General features: G+C 37.4%; 2 protein-coding genes across 2 annotated transcripts in view; one reads left to right on the top strand and one right to left on the bottom strand.

Moving 5' to 3' along the window:
- Nucleotides 1-13,109, top strand: part of CSPP1 (centrosome and spindle pole associated protein 1) — a 199,374-nt gene that overhangs the window by 12,544 nt on the left and 173,721 nt on the right. The window lies entirely within an intron of this gene.
- Nucleotides 1-13,109, bottom strand: part of PPP1R42 (protein phosphatase 1 regulatory subunit 42) — a 31,903-nt gene that overhangs the window by 5,330 nt on the left and 13,464 nt on the right. The window contains exons 5-6 of the mRNA XM_089899071.1: nucleotides 4,250-4,367; nucleotides 2,237-2,372 (exon numbers count right to left, since the gene is read on the bottom strand). Coding sequence (XP_089755197.1) covers nucleotides 2,237-2,372; nucleotides 4,250-4,367 — 254 coding nt within the window. The remainder of the gene's footprint in view (nucleotides 1-2,236; nucleotides 2,373-4,249; nucleotides 4,368-13,109) is intronic.

Here is a 13,109-nt window from a genome sequence, read left to right as displayed (position 1 = left end):
GTTTGTTTTTGCTTTTGCTTCCCTTGCCTGAGGAGACAGATCCAAAAAAATATTGCTAAGACCAGTGTCAAAGAGCTCACTGCCTATGTTTTCTTCTAGGAGTTTTATGGTTTTAGCTCTTACGTTTAAGCCTTTAATCCATTTTGAGTTTATTTTTGTATATGGTGTGAGAAACTGGTCCAGTTTGATTCTTTTGCATGTAGCTGTCTAGTCTTCCTCACACCATTTAATGAAGAGGTTGTCTTTTCCCCATTGCATATTCTTGCCTCCTTTGTTGTAGATTAATTGGCTATATAGGCGTTGGTTTATTTCTGGTCTCTCTATTCTGTTCCATTGATCTGTCTATTTTTGTGCCAGTACCATACTGTTTTGGTTACTGTAGCTTTGTAGTATACAGTAGTATACCCATGAATGACACAGGTTTGAACTCCTCAAGTCCACTTTTATGTGGAGTTTTTTCTATAGTATATACTACAGTATTACACGATCTGAGGTTGGTTGAATCCTTGGATGCGGAATGAAGGATATGGAGGGCTGACTGTAAAGTTACATGCAGATTTTTGACTTTGGGGAGGGTCGGCACTAACCTCCTCACTATTTAAGGGTCAACTGTAGTTTGAAATCAGGGAGTGTGATCCCTTTGGCTTTGTTCTTCTTTCTCAACATTGCTTTGGTGGTACTTTGGCATCTTTGGGGTAATACTGAAAATATGCAAGTCCTTATCCTGAGTCTAGTTTTGCCCTTCACAGCCAGCCAGGTATAAGCAGAGGAGGAGAAATGCCTCCTGTCCATTTTATAGGTTTTAGATCTTGAGAAGTTCATATTGCCAACACAGTATCATCACTTATGTGAATATTGTCAGCTTAAAAAGTCCAATTCTTTGAAATAATGTTAACAGTTCATATTCAGGGGATACAATATGGCAAAATCATCAGAGCTTTCCATCTCTGCTTCTCTTCACCTCAACCTCCTTGTCCTAGAGTGATAGAGCTCCTAGGATATGCTATCTATGCATAAAGCCTCACTACACTGTTTTGGTTTCCGTTTCCCTATTCCCCTGGTCTCACCTCTTTCTGTGTCTCCATCCCCTATTAGCTGTGGAATTAGAAGACCATTAGCGTTCAAACACTGTCACGGAACAGAGCAAGGGCCTCATTTCAGCCTTGTGGACTATAGAATCTGTGAAGAGTCAATTCTAGGATACTCCCCAGTATGCTAAAGATGATTGTTACACATCATACTTAGCTACATTTAGTTTCATTAGTTAGGCAGGGGAGGTTGGTGTGTCCTTGTAACACAACCTTAGACATATTATAATCAAAATATTCAAATGTTGGGGTGTGTACTTAAGAAAGAGGACAGGCCACAGAGTATAGGGAACATATGTGGTTGTGATACATTTTTATTTTTTATCCTGATGAAAAATGTGATTTTTGCACTTTTGCTAAACAAATATACTTGTGAATTGTTTCACAAGTTACATAGCTGATTGTTGTTTCACCATTTACATAACTAGTGTCATGCACTTTTGCCAGATATAAAATTATACACTTTTCCCCACCCTCATGGCTGTCTGTTTATATAGCTGACATAGTTATACTCAATATGAACTAAACATAGCTTTTTTCATATATGGTAACTACCATTTTCATATATAAAAATTATAGGAAAAATTTCCTAGGAATTGTAAACAAGTTAAAAAAAAGCCCATAAAAAATCTAAACAAACCCCCATTATTTTTTTGTTTGTTTATATATTTATATTTTATTTATTGAATCAGTGATAAATAGTAATAGCTACAACTGTGATCTAAAAATCTAACAAACTAGAATTAACGTTGGGTACATTTCACCATATTTGTTCAATTTGCTTTACCTTAAATAGAAATAGTTTATATAAAAATTTATCTACTTTTAAATAAACACACTCTTTTTCTTATTTTTTCAGTGCTAGTTCATAACAACATTGTTTTTAAGACTTTTTGATAATGCAAAGCTTAATTTTAAATTTTGTAACAAGGATTCTAATATTAATGTGAACACAAAATCTTAAAACACACAATTTCAGAATTCAAAAATTACAAATATTCTCCATTCCATTCTATAGTTATGTGCCTTGGAGCACTTATACACACATGCATGTACCCACAAATCCCCCTTATTTCTGGTATTTTTTTTTGTTGAGTAGAATATTCTCTTTGTTAGTAGAAGTGATTAACTAATGAATGATAGTCTACTTACTTCTGTGTGAGTTACTTATATCCTCGTTCTTACTGTTCCTTTTTTTGCTGATTTTCTTGGCATCTTTGGATGCTTTCCAATTCATTAGGAATTGTCTTTCCATATTTTTAATTTCTTTTCCATCAAGGAATTCTAGAGAAAATATATATGTTAAAAATGTAGTATATAAATGCTATAAATGTTATGTATCAATACAGCATGAACATTATAAATACAATATATAAATATTATGTATACACATACAATATATATACCTCTGGTTTAGGACACATGAACAGCTACACGATAGGCTGAAATAAATTTATTTTTAAAATACCTTATTTACACAGCTTCTGTTTTTGTTGAGCTTTTATTTATTTTTAATTATTTTTTCTGATTTCAAAAAGAATATGTGCATATTATAAACAACTGAAACATGATGGAAAAAACATAAAAAGGCTCTGTAATCACTATCCATATCTCTCCTTCCCATCACTAACAAAGGTAATCATAATAAACAATTTGATGTATGGTCACCCTTCTTGGATCATAAAGTATTTTAAAAAACAAAAACGGTCATATTCAACAAAAATTAAATATTATCTATTCATTTAAATAATTCTATGATTATTCATAGGAAAAAGTAAAATATATTTTATGTTAATTTCATTAAGAAGTTTTAATATGTAACATGGTATTTTAAAAATACATACATTAATAATGCTTATTATATCCTAAGATATAGGATATAATAAGAATAATCGCATAGCTGGCCTCTTCGTTCTATGAAGTGAGATTTCAGTTATCTTTACATTTTGTTTTTTTAAAAAGTTTTGAAAATTGAGCATATTAAATAAGTTTGTGTGTTGTAAGATTTGGAAAATTCAAAGAAATGGAGAAAACAAAACATTGCCTGTATTCCACAACCAGAAATAATCACTGACAACCACGGATAACACTTTAGTATATTTCTTAGCATTGTTTTGTTTTCTAGGTGTGTATTGTGTGTATATGTGTGTATTATATAAAAATGGAATTCTCTATTTATACAGTATCACATCTTACTTTTTAATATTGTATTGTGAGCATTTTACCATGTCTTTCTTTAAACACAATTTTTAATGACTGATAGTATTCCAAGTACAAATATACGAGTAATTTACCTTTAAAAATATACATGACTGTTATTCCTGTGTATTCTCTGTTTCCTACTCTTGGCTGGTGGGGTAGAGGGTAGGTAAGGTGTGACTCTCACATACGTGTTTCGAAAAATCGTCTTGGATGTTTCTGATATACCTTCTGTCATCCCCTCTTTCCCCCAAGAGAACCACTGTACTAGCATTATGATTAACCAAGGTTTACTATAGCTATGAGCTTTGAAGTGGTTTTGCCATACGTTAGTTTTTATACTCAAGTACAGCATGTCATAGAAACACTCTCACAAATCTCCTCTGTGAGAGGGCAGTGATTATCTCTCTGATACTGTATAACTTGGTACCTATTGAAGAGCATTGGTCCATTTCCCCTTATATAGTGCGGATTCAGGAATGTTATTATTTGTACGGATCTCATAAAGGGACTCCCCACCTTCTCCCCTTTCAAATGAAAGGAACTCCTGTATGTTCTTAAGGTGCTATTTGGCAAGTGTCAAGCAATGAAAACCTTGATCAATTTTATCTACGGAACCAAGAGTCTCCGGATCTTCAGAGGATTTGTGCCAGTGAAAATTTGGCAAACGGCCAGCAAGTTCTACACATTTATGACTAACCATTTTTGTTGGTAACAGCCACATTTTCTTTTTAAAGAAAGAGTGTCTGATGTCTTAATTATTTCTGAACAGCAGATCTTTTTCATGTTTTAGTTCTCAATTTTAACTTTTGCTTTTATTAAAATATCAAATTTAAAGTTGACCATTTTTGTAGATCCAGATGTCATATTCATATTTCTGAAGGCTTGCTGATAAATTAACTAAAGAGTTAACCAGCTCTCTTTCTCTAAGAAAATCATATTAATATAATATAAACATGTACCCAGTGATTTGGACACCAATATCAGTCTATCTCTGTATTTCGGTTTGAGACAAACAGGATTTCTGTTTAGATCCATTTTCCACAGCTTCATCAACTTGTTCAGTAAACACTCCAAATCCTATCGTTAGAGAAGAAAAAAAGCAAGACACAGGTATTTCATATTATCAATATTTCTTTCATGTCAGTTAAGTGTTTTAAAAGGTAATTACTGTTTTCCATGGAGTTCTAGCTCAGTGCCAGGTACTTAGGTTACAATAAATGTTTCTTTGATAAAATAGTCTATACTAATAATAGAGAGGACTAAAGATGAGGCAAAAAGTAGGGTCCTGAGTTGGGGGCCACAGACCTCTACTGTCACACTCCCTTAAATGGACCCAACCTGCAGCTCAGAAACCACTTTGCCTCTGGCTATCCATGCTACAGAAGATGCCTTGTTCTTAGTGGAGCTTATGGAAGTTTACAGATTAAGGCCATTATGGAGTAGTAAGTAAGCAGTCCATTGACATTAGAAGCAATATTTATTGTTGCTTTTTCTTTTTAAAAATCTGTTAAAAAATATCAAAGGGAAAAATAGGAGGAAAAAAAAAAAAACTTGTGTGCTTATCACCCAAAGATCACTTTTAATATGTTATGTATCCTTCTAGTTTTCTTTTTGAGCATAGGGATTTCCTTTTTAATTGTCATCATACTGTAGGTACAGTTTTGTTTTATGTACATCATAAACATTTGCATGTTTTAATAGCTCATAAGAGAATCAGCTTATTGATAGTTAAAGGAATAATTAAGTTATTCCATGGTTGAAAATCCAAATAAATGTGAGAAAAACAGATTGATCGCCTTTAAGAACCAGCTGTCTCAGTTTGCCCTCTTCACCTCCTCTCTCTCCCTATTTGAATTTTTTTCAATCCAATATCTCTGTCTCCAATGCCTTGTTTTTCTCTCATTCCTTTTCTTGCTTTCTCCCCTTCCTCATTTTTTATGTGTATATTTTACTTTATCTACTATTTTTTTTTAATTAATTAATTAATTTATTTTTGGCTGCGTTGGGTCTTTGTTGGTGTGCGCGGGCTTTCTCTAGTTGCGGCGAGCAGGGGCTGCTCTTCGTTGCGGTGCGCGGGCTTCTCATTGCAGTGGCTTCTCTTATTGCAGAGCACAGGGTCTAGGCATGTGGACTTGTAGTTGTGGCATGTGGGCTCAGTAGTTGTGGCTCGCAGGCTCTAGATCGCAAGCTCAGTAGTTGTGGCACATGGGCTTTGTTGCTCCACGGCATGTGGGATCCTCCTGGACCAGGGCTCGAACCCGTGTCCCCTGCATTGGCAGGCGATTCTTAACCACTGCGCCAGCAGGGAAGTCCCTTAGCTACTATTTAATGGAAGTGAAATATACTTTATACTTTATTTCTTATATCAATATATGCCCCAAACTTAATCTGTAAAGAATTACTCAAAACAAGTAATGGAAAAACTTTTTCTACTCTATAGCCCATGATTGATTTGTAAAAATTCAGTGGCCACAGGCAGAAAAATAAAAAAAGGAAAAGTACCTTCAGTAGGGCAAAAACATTACTTTAAAGCAAATGTTTTGCTAATATTAATAATAAATACTGATAATAACTAATTCTGTGGAGAGCTTTCTGGTTGTCAGAGCACTGCCGTATATGTGATGTTGTACACATCCAGGAGGATTGCATTTCTTTAGAATATGGGTATGAGGATTTCAAAGTTAGTAGAAGTTCCAGAGGATAGCAGCAGACAAACACCTATAATTCTTTTATCTGTTTTCCTCAAGCCAAGACCAAACTTATCATAGGGTATAAGGGAAAATTGGGAAATAAAAGTTATGGATTAATTCATACATATTCTTAATTGCAAAGCTGAAAGTAATTGATAATGCATTGCCTGGTATTTTTATTCCCCATAGCATTTCCTCACCTTCAAAGCTTGATACCATTCAGCTTTGTATATCCATTTAATTTAACTATTTACACCTTCCATCTTATTCTTTGCTTGATCCATGTTTACTGTTGCTTAGATATTTCATTTTTCCACTTTTGGAAATTTTTCTTATGATAAGACTGCATTTACTCTTTAGGTTTTAGAAAAATTTTTTTTCTTACTATGAAGCTTTGACAGCAGTTCCCTTCTATATATTAAAAATCCTTCCCAAACTTTCATATCCAGGAGGTAACAAATATGGAACATCCAGATATGTGCCTGCATCTACATGAAGAAATGCTGTCTTTTGGGGAATAATTAGAAGAACAGCCAGATGTCCAGAACCCACTGCAGAGCACTTTAATCTTGCTGAGACCAATGTCTTCGTATATAAAATGGTGTCTCGAGTTCTGCCTACTTCATTATTCATCAGATATTTGTTGAGTCATGGGCTAAGTTCTGTGCTAGACTCTAATGTATTCAAATAAATAATTTATGTGAAAAATATAAGGACTTGTTTTAAAAATATACAGGCAACCCTAAACTTTCTGACATTGCTTCTTACTATTTGACCTTAGGCAAGTCTGTATCCTCATTTATAAAGTAAGGATAATTAGGATTAGTTGTTGTGGGATATAAAGTGCGTGGAACAAAGCAGGTAAAGAATACATGTGTTAATTCTCTTCCTCTTTGCCTGCTCTGCCATCCCTCAGTTAATTCCCTTTCTCTTAATTTTGTTCAGCAGAGAGCAAAAATTGTTGTGAGGCAAAATAAGCTTCTGATCCACTGACAAGTAATTGACTTCGTAAAAGAAAGCTCTCTTCAGAAGTTGTAACTTCATCCTTCAGTCCTGGGCCCTGGATTATGCCCTCTTCACAGCATTTGTTCCACAGCTTTTGATACAGCCATAATTATTTTATGTGAGAGTTTCACTGTATTTCTCTTGGTTTAAAAAACTCTAAGGATGGAATTGTGCATTGCATCTTTGTACATCGTTGAATATGATGCCCATCATCCAAAAGTTAATAATAGCAGTAAGAGAACTTTAAATTTATATAGATAAAAAGAATCCTGTAGATTTTTGTTAATTGTTCCTCACTTGATAAATTATCCTCAACATACTCCTTCCAGTGTATGTTTATTTAAGACTAAACTAATCCTGTGCTGCAATATGATTACTCTTTGGATACGCTCTGGTTGTTCATTGCCTTCCTGTCTTTAATAAAATGCTTTCACTTTCCTGCCCTTCAATAAGTTACTAAAGGGAGCAGACACTTTTCTGGACAGTCTCTGTATGATAAATGATCATGTCACGCTATCACTTAGAGGAGTGCTGCAAAATACTAAAGAGCCAATTCCATTTCCCATGCAGGATTGGTGCCTCAGCTCCTGTATAGGAGCCTGCTGCACTGGCAGTGCTCTCTCTACAATTAATGATGGCTGCTGATGAACCTGTATTGGACCAGAGTGCTCCAATCTTTATCGGAAACGTCTAGCCCAACTGTCCTAACTAAATCTAAAGACAGCCATTTGTCATCCCCCTGACTGCCTGTCATCATCTGCCTGGGAAAATCTATAATTTTTGGCTTGTTCCTGACTAAACTGTGGAGTGAATAAATTTATCTTTGGGTTACTCTGCTTGTCAGGATCAATATTGAGCAGAGGTTGAATAAATTAGAAACTGGAAAAACATGACAGGCTGTAGTGGTTTGTTCATTTGTGTCTTATAAATCAAATATTTAGTTTATTTAAGAGGCAAGCACGTCAAATTTTTGATTTCCACCATTCATTCTAAGATGCTTTACCTCATGATAAATGGTCATCAGAAAACCAATGAAGTAAATCACTGATATATCTGACTGTGAGATGAACTTTTCAGATCATTTTATTGATTTAGCAAACTTTGCAGAAATAAAAACTATAGGTAAAGATTAAGATTTTTTTCTTTCAAGTTTTTATACATTTTTGCAACCATGATATTTGACCTAATAGTGTCAGCAAGATATATAATGTTGGCCCTAGAAAAGTTCATGGCTCATCAAGCTACTTGTAGAACTCCAAGTTTTATTATAGTTATTAAAGAATTTAATATTTTAATACATTGCTGCATGCTTATTTAAAGGAGTTACAGAAAAAAAAGGAAAGAAATGTTAATCAAAAATAAATATCATTGAAACTAGAGCCGTAGAGTTAAAGAAGGGAGCTTCTAAAGTATGGAGTATTTGACTTACAACCTTTTTTTTTCCTCCTCAGTGATTGGTTTTGCCACCAGTTTTATTGGGGAGAACTGAGTCATCAAGCACAGAGTTTTCTCAGTTATCTGCCTTTGGTCTCACACTTCCCCTTCCATTCTTCTTTCCGATTTTTATTAACAAAGGAAAAGTCCCACCTCTTTTCCCAAATTAATCAGTTCTCTCTATCCCTTCCCCTCTCCACAGGCCTCCTCCTCTAGGGATCATCTTTCTCTTGCATTTCCATTTCCAGTCTATCCCTCACCTCTGGCTTTTATCCTCTTACATACCATCACTACACTTCTTGAGTCCAGACCAGTTCTTCTCAAACTTTTATGTCCTTACAAATCACCTAGAGATCTTGTTTAAATGCAGGCTTTGATTTATTAGGTCTGGGGCAGAAGCTGAGACTCTGCATTTCCGATGCTGATGCTGCTGGTTCTAGGACCACATTTGGAGTTATAAGAGTCTAGGTCACCGTCTCTGCTTCCTCAGTCACTGGGCACTCCTGCAGCCTGGTGCTTTTGGTCAGGCACTGCTAACATTATCATTGAGCTACACATTGACAATTTCTGACTCTTTTTTTTTTTGGCCGCACCGCACTGCATGTGGGATCTTAGTTCCTTGAACAGATATCGACCCAGCACCCCCTGCTTTGGGAGTGTGGAGTTTTAACCACTGGAGCACCAGGGAACTCCCCGGACTTTCTTAGTCTCATTCTTTGGAGCAACTTACCCTATTGACCGCACCCTTTATGACTTTTCTTGCAGGCTCCCTGGATCCTGCATGAATCTTTGACCCACAAATAACAAACCTCTGGCCCTAGAAATCCCCAGTATATAAACAGGCTGCTTCCTAAAAGTTGCTTTTGAGAATGGAGAACACATCTTGTTAAAAAAAAACAGTGCTATGCCTGGTGGACTGTTGCCTGAATCAGCCCATAAAAATATTTAGTCAGGAAAAAGCCCAAAGAATATCTGTGCAGTGATAGTGCAATAAAACCTCCCTGTAATTTACCACCATGTTTCCCCAGCAGTGGAGCATCCTTTGGGGACAGAAGTAGGTGTCCCTGCAGCAGACCATCAGGGATCAGTTCTCTTGCGTCCTTTTCTATAATCTACACTTATTCCTTTCAAACAGTGTTTTTCTTCCATGGACCACAGAAGAATGTAAAGTCATGGTTAGAAAAACTTTTTTCTCCTGTAACCCACCACCTTCTCCATTTATAAGCAGACCCTTTACAGAAAAAGGATGGCCAGATTGATGGAAATAGTAAAACATCTATTACACCAAGGAAGGAAGGGTCATCTGTATGTGAGAGGAAGAACCAGATTTTGTGGGAAGCCACATTGAGCATTTTATCGTACACTGTCTCCTCCCCTATCTAGGCAATCTCATCCATGATGACAGTTTCAGTGGCCACTTAACCAATATGCTGAAGACTCCCACATTCTTCTGTCCACTGAGCTCTGGCGTCATATAACCAATTGTCTTACTGATATTTTCTCTAGAACAGTTCAAAAACACCTCAGATTCTATATGACCAAAACTCATGATCTCTCTCTCCCCTAAACCTGACTCTTGAGTTCCCTATTTTCCGTTGTTCAAGGCAAAGCTATGGAACCATTCTTGACCTCTCCCTCTTCCACACTCCCTATATCCAACTCACCATCAAGTCTTGTCCACTTTACTTCCTAAACAGATTTCCAGTCTGTCAGCTCACTTCATTTTTACCTGTTCAAGTTTCCACCATCTCTCACTTCCTAACCAGCCTGGCCTCTTTCAGTCTATTCTCCACACTGTATCCACACTGATCTTTTTAAAATGCTAATCTATAATTACATCACCCCTGGCTTAAACACCTTCAGTGGCTCCCTACTGTTCTTGGATAAAGACAAAACTCTATCATGGCCTATGCAGCTCATCTGCCCACCAGCCTCTATTTGCGCTATGCTCCATCTTTACTGTCTCTGCTTCTCTTTCCTCATCTTTGTCATACTCTTACCTGCCCCAGGGCCTTTGCACATGTTATTCTCTTTACCTGGTAAGCCCTTCTGTTCTCTCAGAGGTCAGCTCAGCAATACCTTCCTAAGGGAAGCCTTCACTGGGCTCCCTAAGGCAAATCCCCCAGTTACAGGCTTTCAGAGCAACATACTTCTCCTTTGTTGCACTTGCCACGGATGCAATTTTACTTTTATTTTGGGGTAATTACGTGCTTAACGTTTCTCTTCCTTTCAATGCGGAGAGCTCTTTGAGTCCATGGACTGTATCTGGTTTTTGTTGTTGTTGTTGTTGCGGTACGCGGGCCTCTCACTGTTGTGGCCTCTCCCGTTGCGGAGCACAGCCTCCGGACGCGCAGGCTCAGCGGCCATGGCTCATGGGCCCAGCCATCCCGCGGCATGTGGGATCTTCCCGGACCGGTACACGCACCCGTGTCCCCTGCATTGGCAGGTGGACTCTCAACCACTGCGCCACCAGGGAAGCCCTGTATCTGTTTTTTGCTCACTATTGTCTCCCCCATTGTCTAGCAAGTGCTGCCACATGGTAGGTGTTTTGAATGAATGAAGAAGAAGAAATAATGAATGCATGCATGATTGAATGGTTTAGAAGCAGGATAAGAATTTTAAACAAGAAATTATATGGAACTGTTTTGAAAAATTTGCTGATTAGAGGTGCTGCAGACATAGAGAAAGAGAGGAAAGACAGGATTTATCTTCTATTTTTTTCCTCTACTCCTCTGCCATTCTCACCTTCTCCTCCCCCACCCCAAGTCTCTGCCCTGGACTTTGGACTAGGGAATAGGAGAGATGATGGCAGGGTTAGAGGATCTTGGGGGAAGGAGTCCTTGGCAGCTGTGAGTCTGTAGAAGTGAGAGGGAAGGAAATGAAATCCCAAACAGCAGGAAGGACAGAAGCCACTTGGCCCAGCTTCTTCCAGGTCCTTATGCAACCATCCTAAGTGATCATTATTTTTTTCATTTTTTTCTTTTTTCATGTATTTTCTGTAGATGCATATGAGGAACCTACAATGGCCATTTAAAGGCAGCTGGTCTAAGTGCTAAAAACCTTTGGTAATTATAGTGGTTTTGTTAGAATTCTCTAATGACGTCCACTTCTTTTTCCCCATGGCACAAAGCTGTCTGTTGTTGAAGACTCTTAGTTAGGATGGATGTCAGCGACTTTATGTATGGCACATTGAGCTTTCTCTCCCATGGCACAGGGTTTGATGTCAGCAGCTTTTGGGCAACTTCAATCAATGAGTATAAAGAATGGAAAATTTAAATCCAAAAAATGGAGACACTGATCCCAGGAATAAATACAGAGAAATAAGTTAATATTCTGATGCTAACATTCATGTCCTTTGACTAAGCCTTCAGAGGATGATTTAAAATGGACCACAAAAGCACATTTCCGATGACCCCTAGGCAAGTCTATATTCAGGCTTCCAAGAAGCTGTGTCCAGGCATTTTTAATTGCTTGTGTCTTCTTGCTGGAAGTAAAAGAACTTCAGATTTCATCCTCACTCCCTGAATATCTTTTCTCTATGGGAGGGAAAAGCAACTTTTGGCTTATCCCAGCCTCTGGAACTTGCTAAATGGTTTGCATTCCTTCCCCAGATAGTTGAATATTTTAAATTGTTCTTGTATTCATTCATTTTATAAACATGTAGTAGGTGTCTACTATGTGCCAGGCGCTGGGCTGAGCTCTAGGGAATCCTGAAATCAACAAAAATTCCTTGCTCTTAAAGGCTCTCAGTCTAATGGGGGATATGGTGATATACAATAACAATGATATTAACCATTTGTTCCTTACCAGCCATTCACTGTTTTTTAAATTATGTTTTTTTTTTTAATCAAAGCAATACAATCATCACAGTTAAAGAATCAAATAAGACCATAGGGTTTATAACAAAAAGTAAAGAGTACCTTTGGGCTTAAAACAAAACCACATTCAACTTCTTCAGCTGTTTCTTTCTTTCTTTTTTTTTTAAAAAACATACATTTTATTTATTTTTATTTATTTTTGGCTGCATCAGGTCTTAGCAGCAGCAGGCGGGATCTTCCTTGAGGCATGCGGGATCTTTCGTTGCGGCACGTGGGCTTCTCTCTAGTCATGGCGTGCGCTTTTTCTCTTCTCTAGTTGTGGCATGCAGGCTACAGGGCGTGTGGGCTCTGTAGTTGTGGCGTGCGGGTTCCAGAGCCCATGGGCTCTGTGGTTTGCGGCATGCAGGATCGGGTCTCTAGTTAAGGTGCGCGAGCTCAGTAGTTGTGGTGGGCATGCTTAGTTGCCCCATGGAATGTGGGATCTTAGTTCCCCAACCGGGGATCGAACCCACGTTCCCTGCATTGCAAGGCGTATTCTTTACACTGGACCACCAGGGAAGTCCCACTTCAGCTATTTCTATGCACACTTACCTCCACATTGCTAAATAACAACTGCTGTTTATTGATTTTTAAATCTTAGGTATTTACTGAATTCCTACTATGGAAGATGATGATTTAGTTTTCTTAAGTATTACTCCAACCCCTACGACTCTTCCCTTCCTCCATCCTGTCAACAGAGTCATACTTAAATTAATAAGATTAATATCCATTGACCATATTACTAAGAACACTTAAGTATTGTTCAGAGCTAAACCACATAATGCACTATGGTTGTTTCTTATTTTCCCTAGAGTTAAAAATTGGTTGGTTAT

This window comes from Delphinapterus leucas, chromosome 17, assembly GCF_059928025.1.
Source record: "Delphinapterus leucas isolate spDelLeu-1000000601 "Yukka" chromosome 17, BTC_Dleu_Yukka2, whole genome shotgun sequence".
Lineage (NCBI taxonomy): Eukaryota > Metazoa > Chordata > Mammalia > Artiodactyla > Monodontidae > Delphinapterus > Delphinapterus leucas.
Note: the sequence above shows the minus strand (reverse complement) of the source record. Positions and strands in the feature narration are given on the sequence as shown.